General features: G+C 54.8%; 1 protein-coding gene across 6 annotated transcripts in view; it reads right to left on the bottom strand.

Moving 5' to 3' along the window:
• Positions 1–20,191, bottom strand: part of PRKAG2 (protein kinase AMP-activated non-catalytic subunit gamma 2) — a 272,371-nt gene that overhangs the window by 171,196 nt on the left and 80,984 nt on the right. For all 6 annotated transcript variants that reach the window (XM_073238191.1, XM_073238193.1, XM_073238187.1 and 3 more), the window contains exons 2-3: positions 19,732–19,803; positions 15,163–15,442 (exon numbers count right to left, since the gene is read on the bottom strand). In XM_073238191.1, the coding sequence (XP_073094292.1) occupies positions 15,163–15,442; positions 19,732–19,803 (352 nt within the window). The remainder of the gene's footprint in view (positions 1–15,162; positions 15,443–19,731; positions 19,804–20,191) is intronic.

Raw genomic sequence — 20,191 nt, 5'->3', positions numbered from 1 at the left:
CCTCAGCGCTTCCCTGGGTCCGCCCCGGGGAGGGCAGGGCCACGTGGATGAAGAATCCAAAGATGAACTGATTTATGTGAAAGAAAATGTGGGGAAGAAAGAAAACAGGCTCCAGAGGCCAGGGGAGAGGGTGAGGCCACTGGAGTTGTGGACAGTGACGGTGAGCAATCTGACGGGGCCTGCAGCTGCCCGTCCCAGCATGGGGTGGGCGGGGAGAGTTTTAGGGTGTCTTTCTGGGAGGTCCCGCCTCAGCATCAGGGGTTGCCAACTGCCTCCTGAGGGGCCTCTGACGTGGGGTCCCCTCAGAGGACCCGCTACCCAGCATGTCCTTTCCTCCCCAGAGGGCAAGGACACCCCAGAGTGACTCCTTCTAATGGAGGGGCCACCAAGTTTCACTAGGAACCTCCCTGCTTCCTGGCACCGCAGTGCTGCTGGGTCACCTGCACGGACCCGCACTGCCTCCCAGACGCAGGCATGGCACCCATACCGGCAGCGGCCCGGCGGCGTGTCCTGGGGCTGGCACCTTGCCGGTGGGTCTCGCTTCCACTCCTCACCGTCCCCTGCTCTGCTGGCACACAGAGGGCTGCCCTGCCACCTGGCTGCCTTCTCAGCTGGCTCCCGGCTGGGGCAGAGAGGCCTTGGGCAGCACCTCCGGCTGCAGCTGCAGCCCATCGGGCCCCGGGCTGCCAGGCCAACCAGCGTGGCTCCCGTCTGGCTCCTGTCCAACACGGGCCACCCGCGTGCCGCCCCCGGGCCGTCTCCCAGGGCGGCCATCTCCCTAAGGCGTCCCGCGTTGCCTGCCTGACTCTCACTGGGCTTCTCGGCCCCTCTCTTGCCTTTGTGACCACACGTCAGCACCTCGAAGACGCCGTGGACCCCAGACCACTGCACAAAGCCAGCATCACAGGAAAGCCAGGCAAATTATTTTGGCCCATCTGAGCTTTCGACACGCCTTTGTCACTAAGCTCAGTCCCTTCTAGCTTTTGATTTAAGGTGAGAAACGTGCAACTCTTCCTGTTGCTGGAATGCTTAGAGGGCACCGTAGGATTATTCACTGGACTAACTTCAGTATTACTGCGTCTCAGGGAACTGGAGGCCCGCGGGGGACGTGGGAGACGGAGATGACCCGTGGGGCAGTTAGGGCACACGGCATTTATCAATTAAGTCCGCTGCCTTAGTGGTTCATGGCGCCCATAACAGTGACAATAATATCATCAAAGATCGCTGATCACAGGCCACCATAACCAACAGAATCAGCAAAAGGTTTGAAATATTGTGAAAATTACCAAAATGGGACACAGAGACATAAAGTGAGCAAATGCTGTTGTAAAAATAGTGCAAGTAACTTGCTGGACCCAGGGCTGCCGCAGTCCTTTAAAAACCACAGCATCTGCAAAGTGCTGCAAACCAAGGTCTGCCTGTAGCCATTACATTTAAATATGCAGAGTGCTTCTATCTTACTGGTAGGGCTGGACTGACATGTCACATGACGGCTCCCTTGAGAGGAGACAGAGACGGTCAGCACCAAGCATCTGCTGAGCAACTGCCCGAGTTCCAGACCCAGCCACGCGCGTCCAGCCCGCTGGGTATCAGGTGCACTAGGTCCTCCCAGTGTTCACGAGCTGTCAGGCTGCTTGGCGTTGGCTGGTTCTGTGGCAGGCCGAGGCAGCAGGGTCTTGGCACTGGGCAGCCCTTGGCATGTGAGCCCAAGACCCGGACACTCTAAAATCTAAGAAACCCAAGTTCGTTCTTCACTCACAGTACAAAACCTTTGGCATTTTATGGGAAAACAGACTTTTAATTGAAAAATAAACTCAAGTTGCTGGGAGAGAAAGGAAGAGCTGTCTATGATCCAAAACAGAGATGGTGTGAAAGGATCAGAAGTTTTACTAGTTAAATAAACTCTGGAAAGCCTCTGCGAACTTCCAACAGCTCCCCCTGCATCCTTTGGTACAACGCACAGACAAGGAGTTGGCTTTAGAGAACTGAGATGTCATTAACCTACTCTGGGATCACAGCCATCCGTGGTGGATTTCAATTTAACTATGAACAGGAACAGAAAATTGAATTTGTTTAAGTGCTTAACACACACGTGCCCTCGGTCATGGCTGTGAGCCAGCCTTAGAAACAGATAGCTCGGACGCCTGCCATTCCGTATCTCTGGCAAAACACCAGCACCTCTTTCCACCCCACTGACTCTCTGCCCTAGAATTTCCCAGCCAGACTTGCTTCCCAGGCATTCCAAACCCATCCTGCGGTTTATTACCATCTAGGGTGGTATTTTCCGAACTGCAGTCTCCCCTCCCCACCCCATTAAAGACTAACTGTGCGGGTCAGATAAAGAACACTTTTCAAACAAATGTGAAGCAGACTGAAAATAGAATTCACAGGCCAGGGGAAATACTGTTTCACGAGAAGTGGCTTTTAGTCACCTACATGTATGTGTTTAATTACATACAGTGTACTTCTTGCTGTGGACTGCAGTGAGAAAGCTTCACACCACAGCTGAGACGAAGCTTCGCGGCTTCATTTAATGCCCCGGGGCTGGACGTTTCTTTCACTGGGTCCCAGAGTATGTGGTCCACCTTTTCCTTTCTGCCTGTCCTACAGACACTGTGGTCATAAACTAGAGTAGCTCAGTGTAATCAGGGTAGGTAACTGTCTAGGTCAGTGATTTTCAATGCTTTTTTTCCCAGTAGGACAAAGAGAATGTCTCGGGCCCAGTGGGACCGACTTCCCTCAGTAGCAGCCCCTTGGGGTGGGCTGCCACCCACATAGGACAAGATGCCATTTCTTGCTCAGTGGGGGCCAGCTGGCGAAATGCCATGCTGTCTCAGCCCCTGAGTGCCATCACCACGTGACTGGGGGGTTCTGGAGAACTGCTTCCAAAACATGCATCTGTTGCTTCGGGTTCTGGTGCTAGAAATTCCTTCTCAGTTACATGCTAAACATGCTGACTACCCCTGAGGTACGCAGCCTTTAACTTCCAGAATTCGCGTCTTAGTCCCCTAGAGCACACTCCCTCACGGACTTTCCCTGAAAGCGGGTTGCAGTCTGAGGGGAAGAAGGTGCCGCAGCTCTGAGAGCCGCCGCCCCACAAGTGGAAGAGCACAGAGAAGGGAGCTCCAGGGTCCCCAGCTCCCCTTGAGTGGCACTGAGGGCCGGCCCTGTGGTGCAGGCTGCAAGGGCTTTCTGCCCTACACCCAGATGCACCCTAGCCCGGCCCTTGGTGCTCTCCCCGGGAGGGGCAACGGTCTGAGGCTGTGGGGGCCTGTGTTGCTTAAGGCTCTGAGTGGCACCAGAGAGAACCTGGAAGAGGGGGTGGAGCAGGGGGGGAGCACACAAAACCTTACGCACACGATTTCCCGAGACAGAAGGTAACAGACGCGTCTCACACGGGAACACAGGCCGCACAGACACTTAGAATACCGGTCGCATTTCAGAGCTCTGGCAGATGGCTCAAGCACAGGCGTGATGTCACGGCTGAGGCTCCCTAGAGGAGGCACGTCTCCAGGAAGTCTCTAAGGAGGTGGGAAACCCCGTAACTGATCTCCGGGTCTACTCCAAGGGCCCTGGCTGGTCCTCCCACTTCCACCCTGATCATCTCACTGCACAGTAGCCAGACTAACCCCTACGGAGCACAAGCGGCTCCCTCCGGGACACCTGCCAACGGCTTCCGGATCACTCAGTGAACACCTGGAATCCCGGCCTGGCCTGAAGGCCCCCCCCGCCCGCCTGCCCTCACTGCCCTTCCCTCCTGTTCTGGTCTAGTCACACTGACCTGCTCTCTGAAGGCTCAGTCGTTGCCCCAGCTCAGGACATCTGCTCTGCTTTTCCCTTGCCAAGCAGGCCCTGCCCCACTCAGCCACCTCCTGGCTCCATCCCAGCCCCGTTCAAGGGCCTTCACACCCCTTTCCTGATGGCCCTCCACAGAGCACCCCCAACCCTGACCCATTTACCCTTGTTTTTCTTTGTACACACACTAGGTATTTCTCACCTTCTCCCCTCCCCGGAACATTACTGCCACTGGAGGCCCCGTGCCTGGCACCCAGCATTCTCACTGATACCGTCTGGATGGATGTTTGCAGTGGGGGACAGTTTCCCCCCCTGGTCAGGTATGAGGTCCACCTGTCTGCTCTGAAGCAGCTTTCATCTGTTTGCAGAATACATGTGAAGGTGAACATCCCAGCACGAACAGCCAGGCAGAGACACGGGGGCCCTGCCTCTGCGGAGAGGGACCCACCTGTGCCCAGCCTGAGGCTCAGAACATGAGGCTCTCTCGCCCCCTGGCGGCCACTCCATCACAAAGCCAGAAAAACCCCAGGTTTGCTGAACTGGCAGGGCTGTTGGGGGACCTGGACCTCACCCCCAACATTTTTCTATGGGCAATCAGATTCAAATGAATATTCAGAATATAAAGGTAAAACAGGACACACATCATACTCATTTTGCCTTGAATGTGGGAGAGATTAAACATGGGCATCCCTCCGTCCGCTTGCTGGTTCTAGTCGGCCAGCCGCCCAGGGACTCTGGCTAGAGTGGGGCTGGCCCTCTGTTTAGAGTGTCTCAAGTCATCAAACACTGGATAGGAATTTTTCAAAAGTAAATTTTTTTTTAAATAAAGAAACTAAGTGATAAAAGTGGTATGGATAAAACAGAAAAAGAATTTACGGAAGGCGGAACTCAGACCTAACTAAGACCTGGCCGTTTAAAGTTGGCCTGATAAGCCTGCTTATCTACTACACTGAGGGTGAGTTTGGGAGGAGAAAAGCTGGGGACTGACATATAGTGAGGCTCTTGCTAATCTGCACTGAGCATTTCCTGTCTCCAGACCTCTGCCTGGCTGCTTCGCCACACCCCAGCTTGCTCTTTGACCTGTTCCGTTTCTCTTCAGAGCACGGGGGAGGATAAAGTCTGTCTGTGCTGCAATTCTGCCCCTGCCCCCAGCCCTCTGCCTGGAATATTCCAGACTAGCTCTTCCAGCTTTGTCTTGATTGCCATCAGGACAAATTATACTTCCGTCACCAAGGAGACGTGTAAACCAGGATGCTTTAAAAGGCTCTTAACAGGAAAATATAACTTTCAAAAGAGACTCCAATACAAGGAGGTTTATTACCTAAAATAAGGAGCTCAGTGTGCAGACTGCAGAGCGCCACCTCCTGGCTTCCTGCTCCACAGTCGGCGTGGTGGCTGTGCTCACGAGACATCTGGCGCCACTCTGGAAACCAGGTCCTCACACCGGTCTGAGGAAGGAGAGGGAGCCGGTCTCGTGCGGCTTCTCTTCTGTTCACTCACAGAGTTCCTCTCACATTCTGTTGGCAGGATGTAGGTCCCCGATTTGCCCCAAGGGCAGTGACCCCTAAGCCAGGCACTTCCCCAATGGGAAAGGGCTGATTCCAAGTGAATTAAGCCAACTATAACTCATGCCCTGGCTTCACATAACTCATGTTGTGAAGACAGGGTGGGTGGCAGCTGGTGGATGGGTTGTCACAGCACCTGGTAAGGAATAAACTGCCCAGGGACAAATGTCAGGGGCTTGGGGAAGAAAGTGAGGCACAGGAGAGAGGAAGGTGCTGACTCGGCAGCAGAGGGCCACCTGTCGGGATCTCCGGAGCTGGACACGACCTCTGCAATAGGCGGGGAAACATTTCTAAGAATGCCCCCAGTGGCTGAAGGGGCTTAGCTCTTCCACAGCGTGTATAGACATACACCACACTATGAAGTACAGACATGTGTATAAGGCCCAAACACACACAGGAGAGACCGAACTCAGTGAGCTTAGAGGGACAGCGGGATTCTTCTAAGGAGCAAAATCCAGGGGACCTCAGGAAGGTGGTGGTACGTCAAAGTGCTGAGCACCCGCTGGGTTTGGGGCACACCAGCTCACACAGGTCGACTGTCACCACTGAGTTATGTGACCTGGAACAAGCCACTCACCTTGTGTCAGGGATGAACAGCTGTCTCGCAGGGTTGCTGTGAGGCAGATGCACGCTCTGCGCTTGCAGATGTGAACTGCACCCTCACTGAGAGCTCATCGCACACCGTGGGAGCCCAGGAAAGGCACGACCCTCTTGCTATCCTAGGAAACATGCTTCACGGCGCAAACAGGACATTCACACACTGAGCGGTACAGCTCTCTGAACAATCCAGAGGGGACTGATGACAAGTCTACGGGACAGAAGACCTCACTGGAACCATGAGCACAAATGGGAGGTGCCCCTCAAGGTAAAAGCCCAGCTAATGGAGGACAAAAGCTGGCCCCAGAGATGGACATAAGCTCCTGCCCCTGGCCGGTCACACCCATCCGTGCACCTGCAGCGTCCCCTCCTCGGCTCCTTGCCTCCCGGCCTGTAAGCAGGCTCGTCTTTCCTCTCTGGAAGCAGACAAGCCAACCCAAAACCTCCATCAGCTTCAATCCATCCACTTGCTCCCAGTCTGCCTTTATTTGTCAGGATAGGCTCAGCTCGCCACAGCTAGAAACGAGCCCGATTCTCAGTAATCTGACCTAAATGGTTTTCCTTTAGCTCATGTCATAGTCCCACACCAGGAAGGCAGCTGGCCAGCGGCCCTCCCCACTGAGGCACTGGGCCTGGGCTGCTGGCCCCCTGCACCCTCAGCACTGTCATGCCTCCAGCCACGCAGACGCACAGTAAAGGACTCATGGTCGCTCTTGCCTGTCTTGGGCAGTAAGGGATGTCAGAGATGCAGGGGAGCACCTGCCACGCCCTTGGTCGCCATCCCTTCTGACCCGAACACCCTGACACTGATGGGCGATTAACTGGCTCACAGTTATAGGCGTCTGTTGTGTGTAGCAGGTCTTACATATTAATGCCCCTCCAGGAACTGCAACAAACAGCAATTTCGGACACAGTGTCATTCCGTTTTTCTGCAGCACCACATGAACAGCAGCACAATGGAGGGCAAATAGGATGCTCAGCCCACACCCAAGCCTTCTGGAAAGATCAGAGATGCCATCATCATTTCTCACACAAGGGTGGGGAAGTGCACGCTGCAGGCCTGAAGTCTTTGTTCTCACATCGCTTATGGCAAACAACAGCATTTACCAAAACCCATCTCCTTTTAACTGGGGGTGGGGTAGGGTGGGGGTCTGTTGCAGGAAGACTCTTGTCAAAAGGAGAAAATGTGGAGCAAATAATGGTAGGTGGGGAATCGAGAGGGTGGTGTGGAGGAAGTGAGGACACAACAAAATTCACTTTCCAGAAACTGGTCTCCTTCTCCCAGGGGTCAGAAAGGGTCTCTCGGAACTTTTCACCCCATGGGTGCTTTGCATTTGATTCTCTTCCAAACCAGGTTCCCCAGTTGTCTGAGGACAGCGAGTTAGAGTGGCCACAGCCTAGCTGCTCACTAGCACCTGTCGGCAGGCATCCCAGGAGAAGCCAGACTAGGTCTCAAGCCGAAACCATTCAGAGGGGAGAGAAAGGCCCCATGATCACCCTAAGAACCTACACAAACAAGAGTCAGTGGAGTGTGTTAGAAAAGCCGGTGTGCAGCCGGCAGCGCCCCAGGACGGCCCGGCCATTTAAAATGACTGAAGTGGGTCTGCACCAGTCGGCAAATACCTACAGCCAGCGACCTCCCTGCCCCTCCTGGGACATCCAACAACCGAACTATCCAGCAAAAGCTGTTGCCCCAAAAGGTAACCCCCAGGACACGGGTGCCTCTAGTGCTCCCAGAACCCCATTCTGCCCCCTGTGGTGCCCTGCTGGGCTGTGGTATTTTGAATATGGCCTGGGGTTAGATAGCCATGGGGGTGAGAGGGACAGGACCTGTATGAGCATTGCTGCCTCTGTGCTGTTTTGCAACTTCTCAGTGCATTTTGGTCCACACCTGTGGAGCATCTTTGGGACAGGCAGCGTGTTCCCCCAGCCCGCCACTGGTCCTACTGCGCTCACTGGGACTCAGAGAAAGGAAAGGGATTCAAGTTGAAAAAGATGCTCTACTGAAGTGTTTTACATCCCTCACTACACCGGGAGTTGAAGCAGAGAAACCATCAGCTACGCAAACCTCACACTGTGGATGGTGAAATAACGTCAGGCTGTCCTTACGTGCCATTAGGAGAGAGGAGTTAGGGGCTGTGTGACCACATGAGGCACTGAGCAATCCAGGTACCAGAGTGCCCCGCCTCAGAGAAGCCCACCAGTTCCCTACCCACAGCTTCCCCATCGAGTTTACAATTAATGAGAAAAGCTGTTTCATGACAGTGCTTTAGCATTTTTATTATTACATTTTCATCTTAACTTTAGACCCAAGATATTATTTGCCCAAAAAGATCTTTTTACAGAAAGAAAATCTATCCTCAAAAGACATAGACTGCCCATTACTAACAATATCCTAAAGAATGGATTATGGCTTTGAAGGCAGTTCTCTAAGACCTTCCTAAATGGGAGCAATGACTTACCTTGTGTTGTCGAGGGACAGCGAATGTGTGCAAGTTTGCACTTGGGCTTCCTGGCTTCAGGACAGCGGGCCCCCATCTTGGTCCTGCTGCCCAAGGGGCAGAGAGGTGGGGAGGTCAGGCCACCCTGTACAAATCATGTCAATGGTACGGAGATGAGCTGGCACCTTGTCAAATGCCCAGGACTCGTCCCAGACAGGAAGTAAATGGGATCCAATTTACTCGTGTGCTGGTTACTCAGAGGCTGAGCCACAAGGGCTTCAAACATTCAACTTCACATTCAGAAAATCATTCTTTGTGTTTGAGCCAAAACAAGACCAATGTTTCCAATGTAAATACTCCTGAGAGAAACATCTCCCTTTGAGTAAGAATCACATTGTGTCTTTCCTCCCAGGTTTGGTAGGAGCCTGGGTGATAAAATCTTCAATCCAAAGAGAAGGGCATTCTTCTAGAAACCTCAGGGGAGGTGAGAACCGGGCCTCCTAAGTTAAAATGACGAACATCAAAGTGCTTATCCCGTGAGAGAATGGATCGGTGTCACCGTAGTATGGTGTAAGGACCCTGTGTAAACAAATCTTTCCCAGTTTCAAAAGCATATTAAGAAAATTAAAGTTTATGCTGTTATAATTCATAGCCTGCCTTCTCCACAAAGGATTCAAGGCACTTTACCAGGAGGTATGGAACACGCCTGGATGCTCAGCTAAAATTAGGGCGAGTGAGTTGGCAGGAGAGCCCCACGGGGCACGTGACCTGCAGGATTAGGGGCCCAGGGCTGCAGGCCATCCGAAACCCATCTCCCTGAGCTGGGAGCGAGCCGCCTGCCCTGGGCAGCCGCAGCACAGAGAATGGGTTTCCCGTGCTGACTTCGCTTTCGGGAGAAGGCACAGTCCTTTGCAGGAGGAAGACAGGAATTCAGGAGAAAGATCGGAAACAGTGAGCTCCGGAGCAGCTCTCCCTCCCGTGGCTACACCTGCAAGGAGGTGGCGGGAAAGAACGAGCCCCTTGGAAGGACCGGGTAGGACTTGTGCTGTCTGGCAGGTACCCGTCCTGTGGGAACCTGCGAGGAAGACTACAAAGAGGCGTTGAAGGCGGCCTGAGAACGGAGCTGAGAGGAGCCAGGAACCCGGATGTAGCTGCCAGCCCTCCCGTGTGCAGGCGGAGCTGCTGGCCTCACGCAGCATCTGCTCCCCGTGTCCATGGTTCGAAGTGGTTATCTTCACATGATTTTAGTCCATCTTCCCTTTATTGCTTCTGAGCACTGCGGCTCCGGGCAAGTTCATTCTGAACTCGGTGAGACCAAATAACAATGGATCATTGTGCGTAAAAGGGTTTAAACCAAGCTTTATTCTCCTGGTGGCCAGTCCAGCACTGGAATCCTGTCTGCCTCCAGGGCAGTCTGCACGCAGCAAGGCCGTCTCCTCCCTCCACTCCAGCCTCTGCCCCGAGCACTAGGTGGAGCTCTTTGTACAGCCACACAGGTAATAATGGCTTATTGCCCACACCTGTATAAGCATGCGCCTGCATAGTAGGCCAAGTAGTACATCCTTGCACGTGCACCATGGACAAGCAGATTGGTATCAGGTGAGGATCCTGGCCATGGTAACTGCGACTTTGCCTACACCCGTCCTGCCCACAGAAACCTCCTGGTGGGAACAGGCGATACCTCGTACCAGAGGCAGCGGCACCTGAGTTTGAGAGCAGCTTGGGCAGTGGGTGGAATCACTGATGAGGGCAGATAAGGGGTTGTTGTGCCTTCCTGGTGCTCAGCGCCGTTCTAGACACTGAGAAAAGAGCCCAGAACAGAATAAAGGCCCTCCTCTCAGGAGAGGAGAGGCAGACAAGGAAACCAGTCAGTATTCAGTGCTTCCTGTTGAAAGAGCCGCGTAATGTGGTGGAAGCCAGTTCTGTGCCCTAAGGTGCTCGAGGAAGGCCCTTCTCACGGAGGCTCCCCTGAAGCTTTCTTCGCTGGGATCTGGGGTGGGGCTGAGTTCCCAAACACAGGAATGACCTTTAAATGTGGCCCTAGCTGCCCATCCTGTCCCCACTGTCCTACTCAGCACAGTGACTGGGCTTCATCTTTGGTCTCACTCTCCAAAATGCCCCCAAATCCTCCCCAACTCAAACTGCCCCCTAGAGTCGGCCTCACTCCCATGCTGCCAGCATGCGGCTACGCATCTCTGCCTTTTCTAACAAATCCATCCGGCTCCTCTTCACCCAGATTAATACCAAGTGTTAGAATGAAGCTTGCAAACTTCCAGGGAGAGTGAGAAAGGCTGCAAATATTTACATCACATTTACAAACTTTTTTGTGCCCTTTAGAAGGGTCTGACACCCCAGGATTAAGATACGCATCCAATTTTGGGGTCATTTAAATAATATTTAAAGCTTTGTTCCAGATGGAAATTATTTTGGCATAAGGAATGACCAGGGAACCACTTCCATTTTTCTTTTTCCTTATGGCTAGCTAGTTGTCCTGTCATTGGCTTGTGTATTCCTAAAATCCACTCCTTGAAAGCAGAGTCTTTGCATCTGGGTTAAAAGTGGATTCGGGAGTTATACCTCCTGAGTACAAATCTTCGTTCTGCCATTTATCAGCTCTGTGGCCTTTGCTCAGTGGTTACCCCTTTGTCCCTCAGCTTCTACTTTGATGAAAATGGTAAAAATACTACTTCATAGAATTGTTACGAAGATTAAAACAACTATCATATATGATGTCCTTAGAATGCACATAGTAGGCATTTATAATTACTTATTATTAGATACACTATTTGTAATATTATTAACAATGATTAAAAAGCAAAGTTTAGTAACATGCAATTAAACCATTCTTGAGGTCCTGCCCTTTTTCCTGGCTATGCAAAGTTACGTTTGCTTTTTAAAAACCTTTACTCTTCTGATTTGCAGTTAATGAACATACTAACATGGGTTTTCCTTTCCTCTTCTCTGAAGGCAAGATCATCCTAAATAAAGTCGTAAAAAATATTTTGATGATAAAGATTCACCATTCTGGAAGCTTCTGCCACAGAAGGCCTCCTGAGGTACTAGACAGGGTCTAGACATTTTAGACTTTGAGGGCTGTGTGGTGTCTGCCGCAACTGCTCGATTCTGCTGTCGCAGTGGGAAGGCAGCAGCAGTCGAAAGAAACATATGTTTCAATGAAGCTTTATTTACAAAACCAGGTGGCAGGCCAGATCTTGTCCAGGTCGTTGTTTGCCCACCATTGTATTAAAAAAAGAGGCGGGAAACTGGGTGGGTTTGTTTGAGGTGACCATCAAAGGGGTAGGTTTGCCACTATACACCGAGGCTGGGAATGGAAACCCTAGAGCCGCTGAGACATGCTGTGGACCAACGTGTCCCCAACTAGTGGGACACTGCAGCCACTCCATAGAAGCAGGCCCTCCAAGAGACTAGACCATTCTAGAACATAGGCTTGGTTCTCTTCTCTGGGCAATGAACAACGGCCAGCCTAGGTCCTTGCTGGTCCTGAGACCAGATGCAGCGTCAGGAACTGTAGCTTCCATCTCTGTTCCCTTCTTGTTCTTCAAGTGGGAATTCAAGTTCTGAAGATTGAATTATTTCCCCTTTGAAAATGGTTGTGATCATAATTTCTACTTTCCCTCTTTTTTCCCTCCAGTTAATTGATAATGGTGTTTATCAAGCTTGAGTAGATATTGTGTCACTTTGGAACTTGTTAAACCTTGATATTCTACCTTTATCATGGAGACCATATGTCCGAGGATAGATGGACAGGATGCAGACAGAACTTGGGGAGAAATGGGCACCACCTTGGAATTGAGGGCTTGGAAAACAGCCCATCGAGGCCACTTCCGTAGCTGGGATGGTTGGACCCGATGCTGGATAACCTGCCCTGGGGAAGCAGTGTGTCTACACCCCAACCGTATGCAGGGTGTCTGGGTGGAGTTCGCTGAGGGCATCTTTGTGGAAATGGGAGGTTGTGTGCACACGCTGGGCAGTGCAGGAGGGAATATTACAGAGCCAACAGGGCCACCTCTGGATTGCCAACTGGGCCTCTTCTCTGGGGGTCCTGCCCCTAGGCTGGGCTGGGTTCTTGGTCATTCTTTCGCTGCAGTATGTAACTGTCCAGAGAGCCTAACTACACTAACCAGATAGCCTATAATGAAGAGTTCAGAAAGGCAAGCAGACAGACACAAAGACTGAGATTCTCTGGATCTCATGGAAAGATCCATGAATTCTTGCTGCTAGCATCCTCAGAGCAGCCTGATTCCTTCCTCTCCTGAGTCCTGGGCATTTCACTCTTCTTGAAGCCATCAATACCCCAAATCCTCCCAATAAATTGTCTTGCCTGTTTTAAGAGTGGTATAAAAGTGGAAGGATGGGGACCAGAAATGGATTCAGAAAAGAGGCTAGAAACAGCTCCTAAATGCCCTTCGTACAAACTGGATCTAGGAATTCTAGCAGGCAGTGCAGACAGGGAAAGCTGGCTATTACCTGATTAGTGTCCGTTACAGACAGAAACAACCCAGCTTGCTCAGAAGTACAGCTGTTCTTGGTACCAAGACCAGACAGGAAATTTCTCCCAGGGGCCTTATAATGAACAATGTATCCGTGACATCCTTCCAGTGGGCACAGTGTGGTTCACGGCTGTTTCTTATAAAGCCCCTCCATACAGGCCCATGGCATTACTCTCAAGCCCCAGCTCGTGAAGTCAGTTCTGGGACAGCAGGGAGCAACATACCATCTGGGTCCTTGGATCTAGGAAGAGGTCCAATCATGAAGAAAAGCAGTAAGTAGATTTTATCCCCCTGAAACGAGCCTGTGCCAGGCACACCTGAAGAGCCCAGTGGCAAGGAGGCCGCTGACCCCTCAGTGAAGCAGGACACGACCCTCCCTTGCCCATGCATACAGAGCTGCACCTTCACATTCCATCAGCTCCAGGGCTGGCAGGTTTGGCTTCCATCTGGGGAAAGCCGAGGACCAGGGCTTGGTTCACGGGCAACATTTTTACTACCTAGCACCCACCTGCAGGCCCTCCCAGACCCCAGGCCTCGGCTGCCTTCAGACATGACTCCGGTCCCAGCAGGCTGACCGCCCTCCCCTGACAAGCCCTTTATGTCCCCAGCCAGCGGCATGAATTGTGGGCATTAGCTTTCCCTGCGTCACCGGTGTACAGGGCTGGCTAATGTCTCCCCAGAATCCATGTCTCTCCAGGCACCTCCGAAGGAATGGGGTCATCACAGATGTAATTAAGTAAGTTAAGTGAGATCACATCAGAGTAGGTAGACCCTTAGCCCAACATGATGGTGTCCTCGTGAGGAGAGGAGAGAGACAGACACAGGAGGGGAGATGCCATGTGATGGGGAGGCAGAGACTGGTGTGTGTCACTTCTACAAGCCAAGGGACGGCAAGAATTGCTGGCATGGAACAGATTCGTCCCTAGACCTGTCAGAGACAGCACAGCCCCACTGGCATCTTGATTTTGGATTTCTGGCCTTTGGAACTCTGAGACCATTTCAGTTGTTCAGGCCACCCAGTTTGGGGCACTTGGTTACGGCAGCCCCAGGAGACACATACAGCCTAGTTCTGTTGTGACCAACACAGGCATGATGCCACCTTTGAAGAAATTGGTCACCCTGATGTAGGTCTGCTCTGACGTGCCCCCCCACTTATAGGGGGTGCATATGGAGTATTCAAGAACTTCAGGATGCCTCTGTGGATGCTCTCCAGGGCCTTGGGACACTGGTGCCAGGCCACACTGCCCCACCTGGCTTCCTACGGGCAGTTCCCAACTGCATGTCACCCATTAGTCTGCTGGGGGACCCCTTTGTCATGTGCCCTTTGTGCATTTACACTTAGGTTCAGGCATGGTGCAGAACAGCCACAATACACCACAACACCAAAACAAGCAAAGGAAAAAAGGAAGAGAGCCCCCAGACCTCCCCTGTAAGCCACAGAGATGGAAACTGCCTGGCAGGTCAAACACTGTTCACCCCGCGGGCCTTGAATGTAAGTGCAGCCCAGAAAAGGCGGCTGCCCAAGACCTCCAGTGCCCGAGGGCAGGTCTGTGTTCCCAATCACTGTCCACCTGAATACAAACTGTCTGCGCGGTCAGAAAGAACCAGGAAAAGTAGGAAACAAGACCTAGGAAAGGAGAAAAGAAATTTCATCCGCTTTACAGTTTGCCTTGTGTATCTGAGACTTTGGCCTGCAGCGCCCAGCTGAGAATATTCGATCCTTAGATCACAAATGCTCGTGAACCTAACAAACTCTCACCTCAACACACACCTCCTGTTTCTCCAGCAAATCAACTCCAGCTGCCCAGGGCCAGACACAGGGCCACTCACATCCCCAGCTACCAAGCCGCAGGCTCTGGGGCCGCATGGTGGGTGCCGAGGCCAGGTCTGGGCCCTTGGCCCAGGCATGGGCCAAACCTTAGTTTCACACCGCGGCTGTTTTTCAGGGAAGGCTGCAGGCCGGTGTTTCACGCTGTCCTTAGAAGTCATACTGTGAGTGTCGGCCTGTTTACAGCTCACCCCATGGGCCGGGCCACACCGGATGGGTCCGGATGGGAAGGGACACGTGAAAACGATGGGGCTCTGGACAGAGGTTTGTTCTCAGGGACAGACATGGACGTATGTACTCAGCACCAAGTCACTACAGCCACCATCCAGCTTTGGTGCCCCTGGAGGTGGCAATGCAGCCAGGTGGCGATGGGAAGGTCCCCAGCAGCCCGGCACCCACCTGAAACAAGAGCATCAGTGCCTTACTTTTTCTGGAGCGGGAGAAGAACCTGATGCCCCCCGGCGAGGTAGACGGGTTGGAGTTGGGGGAAGACTCTTTGGAGGAGGAGCGGAAGATCCCGCTGAAGCTCATGCGGCGTGGGGAGCGCGGGGGGGACTCCTGGGAGGAGAATGGGAACGCGGTTTTGGGAGAGCCAGGGCTGGTCTTGGGCCTCCCGGGAGCAGACACGGGGCTGGAGGGCCGGTGCTGGGGGCCTCTGGAGAAGAACCCTCTGGAGGGGCTGCCCGAACTGAAGGGGCTGTCCACCTGCGGAGAGACACACCAGCGCGTGAGGCCACTCAGAGCTCGCGTGCTTGGACTCGGCCCTATACCAGACCTGCCTTCCTCGCACCTGTCCCTCCCAATGTCCTTGTCACCAGGCTGCTCCTCCACGGCTCCCTGCAGGAAGCAGCCCTAAGGTACACTATAAACAGAGGTGGCCACCCAGCAGCCCAGTCAGCTCCACCCAGAGGCCCACGGCCTCCGCCCAGCTCTCTAGAAGGGGTTTCCTGGGGCAGAGGGGCAGACGGGAAGGGAGGTGGAGATGGTCTGAACTGCGGCTCTGTCCCTCGCTATCCCATTTGTGGGTCTGTGTCCTGGCCTTTACTTCTCCAGACCTCACATTTGTCCTTGAGGCCTGACTACACAGGAATAATGTTCTCTCGCCCCTCGTGAAAGGTGAAACATCTCATGACCTGAAGCACAGAGGGCCTGGGGCTCTGCCCGGTGACCCGCGAGCTGATGGGCACTGGAACGAGTGGGTCTGCTGGCGGGGGCAGGGGGAAAGCCAACATGGCGAAAACCTTTGTCTGCCCAGGCCTCAGTCTCCTCACCTTTAAGTGGAAGCTGTCCCCGCCCCGCAGGGCTGTCTGAATGGACGTCGCGCAGGCCCTGACATATGGGGTTATACTCTGCAGGTCTCCATGGTAAACCGGCAACCCCAGAGCCGAAGGACCCCAGGGCCTACCCAGTTCCATGGCAGGAACCAAAGTGACTTGTTCACGGGACACATGGGGCAAAGATGAAGCCTGGCGGGCGGTCACGAGCAGGCTGAGACCCCGGGATGCCACACGGCTGGTGGCCACGAGTGTGCTGAGAAGGAACGTCAGAGACACACCCAGGGAGGCAGCTTCTGCGGCCGCTCTGGCCTCCGTCCGCCCGCGGTGCCTGCCCGACCCAGGGCCCCTGTGCACTCTTCCACCACCGGGGGGCGCCCCTGAACTGGGCTTTGGCTCCTTAAAGACGCTGTCCTCAGGCACCACCTTCTGTGACACTCAATCACGTCCCTCCCCAGAGCAGCGAATGGCTGGGGTGGGGGCCACCTGGAAGGTGGGACGTTGAAGAGGAGTGAAAGTCAAGTCTAGGGCAAAGGCAGCGAATCATGTTTACATGAGCTCTGCAGACGCAGGGCACGGCTGGGCAAATGTCAGCACGCGGGTGTGTGGAGGGGGCAGGGTGGAGGGCGGCCAGGGCCCAGGAGACGCAGCTGCCGCGAGAAGGAAGCAGGCGGTGACATGACACGGCACATCCTGGGGCCCCAGTCAGGCAGGGCCTGGATGCTGATGGGCTCTGGATGGTCCACGGGGAAGGGAAGCACACAGAGCCACTCACCCAGGCCACGAGCGCGCTCGGGGAAAGTTGATCCAGACGCCACTGGGAAACCAATCACAATGGCCATGGGTGCTGGTCTGAACCTTATGTGATGGGCAAGGGAGGGCCTCCTGTCTGGGACCCTGCTCGGCACTCAGTACCCCAGGCCACCAGAGTCAGGCCTCAGCGATCAAGCCTGAGCAGGGAGCCCCCAAAAGCAAACCTTTCTCAAAAATGGCCAAACAACGATGGACACAGCCCTGCCCAGCCTTTTCCCCGGGGAACAGGGCCTAGTTGCGCTGGCTGGCAGTGAGAAATGAGGTGGCTGTGCACAGCTACTCTGCTCCCTGCAGGGTGGCGGGGGTGACACAGGTAACAGTTGCCATGCGGAGCTGCCAGGAACAGGGCCTCACCTCACACCTTTCAGCAAGCCACCAGAAAACAACGCTTTGGTGAATGTAACTGGACGAGTCCCGGGGTTCTCATGAACAAAAGGGCCCAGAGACTCCCAAGGGCTGCCTGGCTCTGCAGGAGCTGATGGGTGGCTGGCACACGCACGTCTGCCAGGCTGCCTGGGGTGCAGATCTTAGCTGCAGACATTCCAGACTCCCCCTGGACACTAGGCGTGCAGCTGACCCCAGCTGACAGTGGTGTGAATGACCCTGGCACTGACCTTCCTCCGGAGCATTGGAACAACAGCTTGGGAGCTGTATACCAGGTTGTGCAGAGGCAGGGGGCCAGAAGCTCCTGCACAGAGATGGGCTACAGGACAATGAGCTGCCACCTCAGTGGAAGGGGCACTAGAGGCAGGGATAAGGTGAGGAGGCCTGGCATGCCCTGTATCCGCGGATTTCAGGAACACCAGGCCGGGCCCCGAGTGACTGAGAACAAACACTGCAAGGAGCTCAGCTGCAGCCCATGTGCCAGGCCCAGTGCAGTGGCCTCTTGCGTTGCACTGCACATAGAGCCCAGAGCCCTCGGGGCCTCCCAGTGCTACGTTGTTCCCTCCTCTTGTCTCCCCAGGAGTCCAGCTGCACCTCTCATCCGCCCACCGCGTCATCAGAGAGAGCCCGGTGCCACACAGCCCAAACCGCGCTCTCTGTCACATGGTGTTCAGTGTGAACAAGATCACCAAAACGTAGGGACGGCATAGGGGAAGGGGGTGGCCCCTCCAGGGCAGCTTGGAATTGATTCTTGTGGTAATGGCTTGACTCTGCCTCTCACAAAGGCCGGCCTCAGCTCCGTGTGCCTCGAGGTTACTGGAGTCTAATGCAAAGGAGCTGCCAGGGTCTGGGTCTGGGGAGGGGCTTGGCGTTGGAGTGGGGAGGCCAAGGGAAGGCCACGGGCAACAAGCTCGGCGGGTCCCAAGAATGCCGCCCACTCCTCCACTTCCGCCTGGCACGGCTTTCACCCGAGGCCCTGTCTGTGGGCTGCGTCCAGAGGCCACAATGCCCCCCCAGTTAACTGGGCAGCAGGTCCCTCTGCCTCCGGCAGTGTCTCTTGCTGGGCACCAGTTTGTCAGGCTATCTGGAACACTGTGCTGCCTTCTCGGGAGCCCAGGCGGGTCAACAGGAAGGCGAGGCCCGCGTCCTGGACTCCGCCGTTCCCGATGGCCCACAGCGTAGAGGAGACAGAGACAGTGAGGACGCAATAACCCCTGTGCTCCTTTCCACCTGGAAACAGTCCATTCGTGACAATGACGTTACCCGGGATCCCACTGCTTAGCCACCAAAGGGGGCTGGGTGGGGCTGGGAGAGGCAAAGTCTGTATACCTGCCTCGCATTCACAATTCCTTCTTAGCTTTCACTTGAAGAAAGGGCTTCATGGGATCAAATCCTTCGAAGCCTCTAGCCTCCAAGGAGGATGACCAGCCCTGGGCCCACCAGCCATGGCTGCCTGTCGGCAGGCTGAGTCTCCGACTCACCCCGCTGGGCTCCTTCCTGTCCTATTGGAACACCCTGCAGGTGACGCCTAAGGACATCCTCGGGGACTTGTCTCAGGCTGGGCCACAGTAACGGCTAACAGGCGGCTCGTTTGGGGCAGAGAGCCGAGGCCAACTGAGCCCCATAGGCCTAAACCGATTGTCGACTCAACTGTGTGCGATTCAGAAGGGCTGGAGAATGAGCAAGCCTTCTTGCAGCCCTGGAACTGCCACCCCAAACCCGGGAGGGCAGCACCAAGAGCCACAGCGCAGCCTGGCTCTGCATCTCTGCTCAGAGGCTGCTCACAGCTCCCCAAGGGCTTGGCCCCTTCCTGAGGCCACCTCCCGCCCCGTCCGCCTTGCCACCCAGCTCCCTGAGGCTGCCTTGGGCCCCCTCTCTTGCCATGGCCGCCCCCGTCCTCACGGGATATACTCTCCTGCCTGCCTGACCCTGCACAGCCCCCAGCCTTGGTGAGACACTGGGCTCCTGATGATGGAAAACCGGCCAGCAGGGAGGGAGGCGGTGGGCTGAAGAGGAAGGAAAAGTGGCAGGAGGCCCAAGGGGAGGGGGGCATCTGGAATGGCAAGGTGGGCAAAATGGGTGGCAGGGGAGGGGACAGGACAGAAGATATGCCTTTGTGTGTGACGGAGCCCCGCTGGAAGCCAGTGCCAACACTTTGAGCCTCTCTGCTAGTGAGTGCCTGGTGCCTGGCTCACTGACAGCCTCCTGCGGCTGCAGCCCACCGGGGCAGCCCAGTGAGCACGGCGAGCCACAGTGGGGAGAAGAGAAGGACCAGGCCCAGGAGGCTCCCCAACTGGGCAGCCTGGCAGCTGCGAGGGGCACGGCAAGCTGCAGCCAGCTGCACAGGTGGGGAGCAGATGGGAGGGGGGTATGAACACAGTGGGTGAGCAGGTGGCAGCACGGGTGGGAGCACAGACGGAAGGGGAGTGAGCAGGTGGGCACACAGGTGGGGGCACGCACAGACGTGGTCTTGGGTTCTCCCCTCAGATGAGCTGTGAGAAGCTGGGAGGAAAATGGCCTTACCTTACGAGAAGAATGCTTTTCCGAACTCTCCAGGTCTCCATCCAGGAGCGGCATGGCAAAGGAGCTCAGGTCCTAGGAAGGAACAGGAGCATACGTGGTTAATGGGAGGGGCCCTCAGGTGCCCATCGGGCCTCAGCCTGGGTGCACATGGGTCTATATGCATATTGCTGCCCCTTCTGGAGCCCCCTCATGAACGCCAGCCACAGCCGAGGGCCGTGGATGGTGAAACAGGTTGGAGGTGCTGATAATGTGCTAACCCCCCTCAAAGATCCTGATCACTCTCCATCTTCCCTCCCAGAGCGTGGAGCTACGACCTCCCATCACCCCAGAGAAGGAGCAAGGGAGACGAGGCTGGGACTATCGGGCAGGAAGGGGAGGAGCTGAGGGGGAAAAGAAGAGTGGAGGGAAAGCCCCACATCGGCACTTGTGGGAGGCTGACAACAGGGCTAATGCCATGAAA

Source organism: Manis javanica, chromosome 6 (genome assembly GCF_040802235.1).
Source record: "Manis javanica isolate MJ-LG chromosome 6, MJ_LKY, whole genome shotgun sequence".
NCBI lineage: Eukaryota > Metazoa > Chordata > Mammalia > Pholidota > Manidae > Manis > Manis javanica.
Note: the sequence above shows the minus strand (reverse complement) of the source record. Positions and strands in the feature narration are given on the sequence as shown.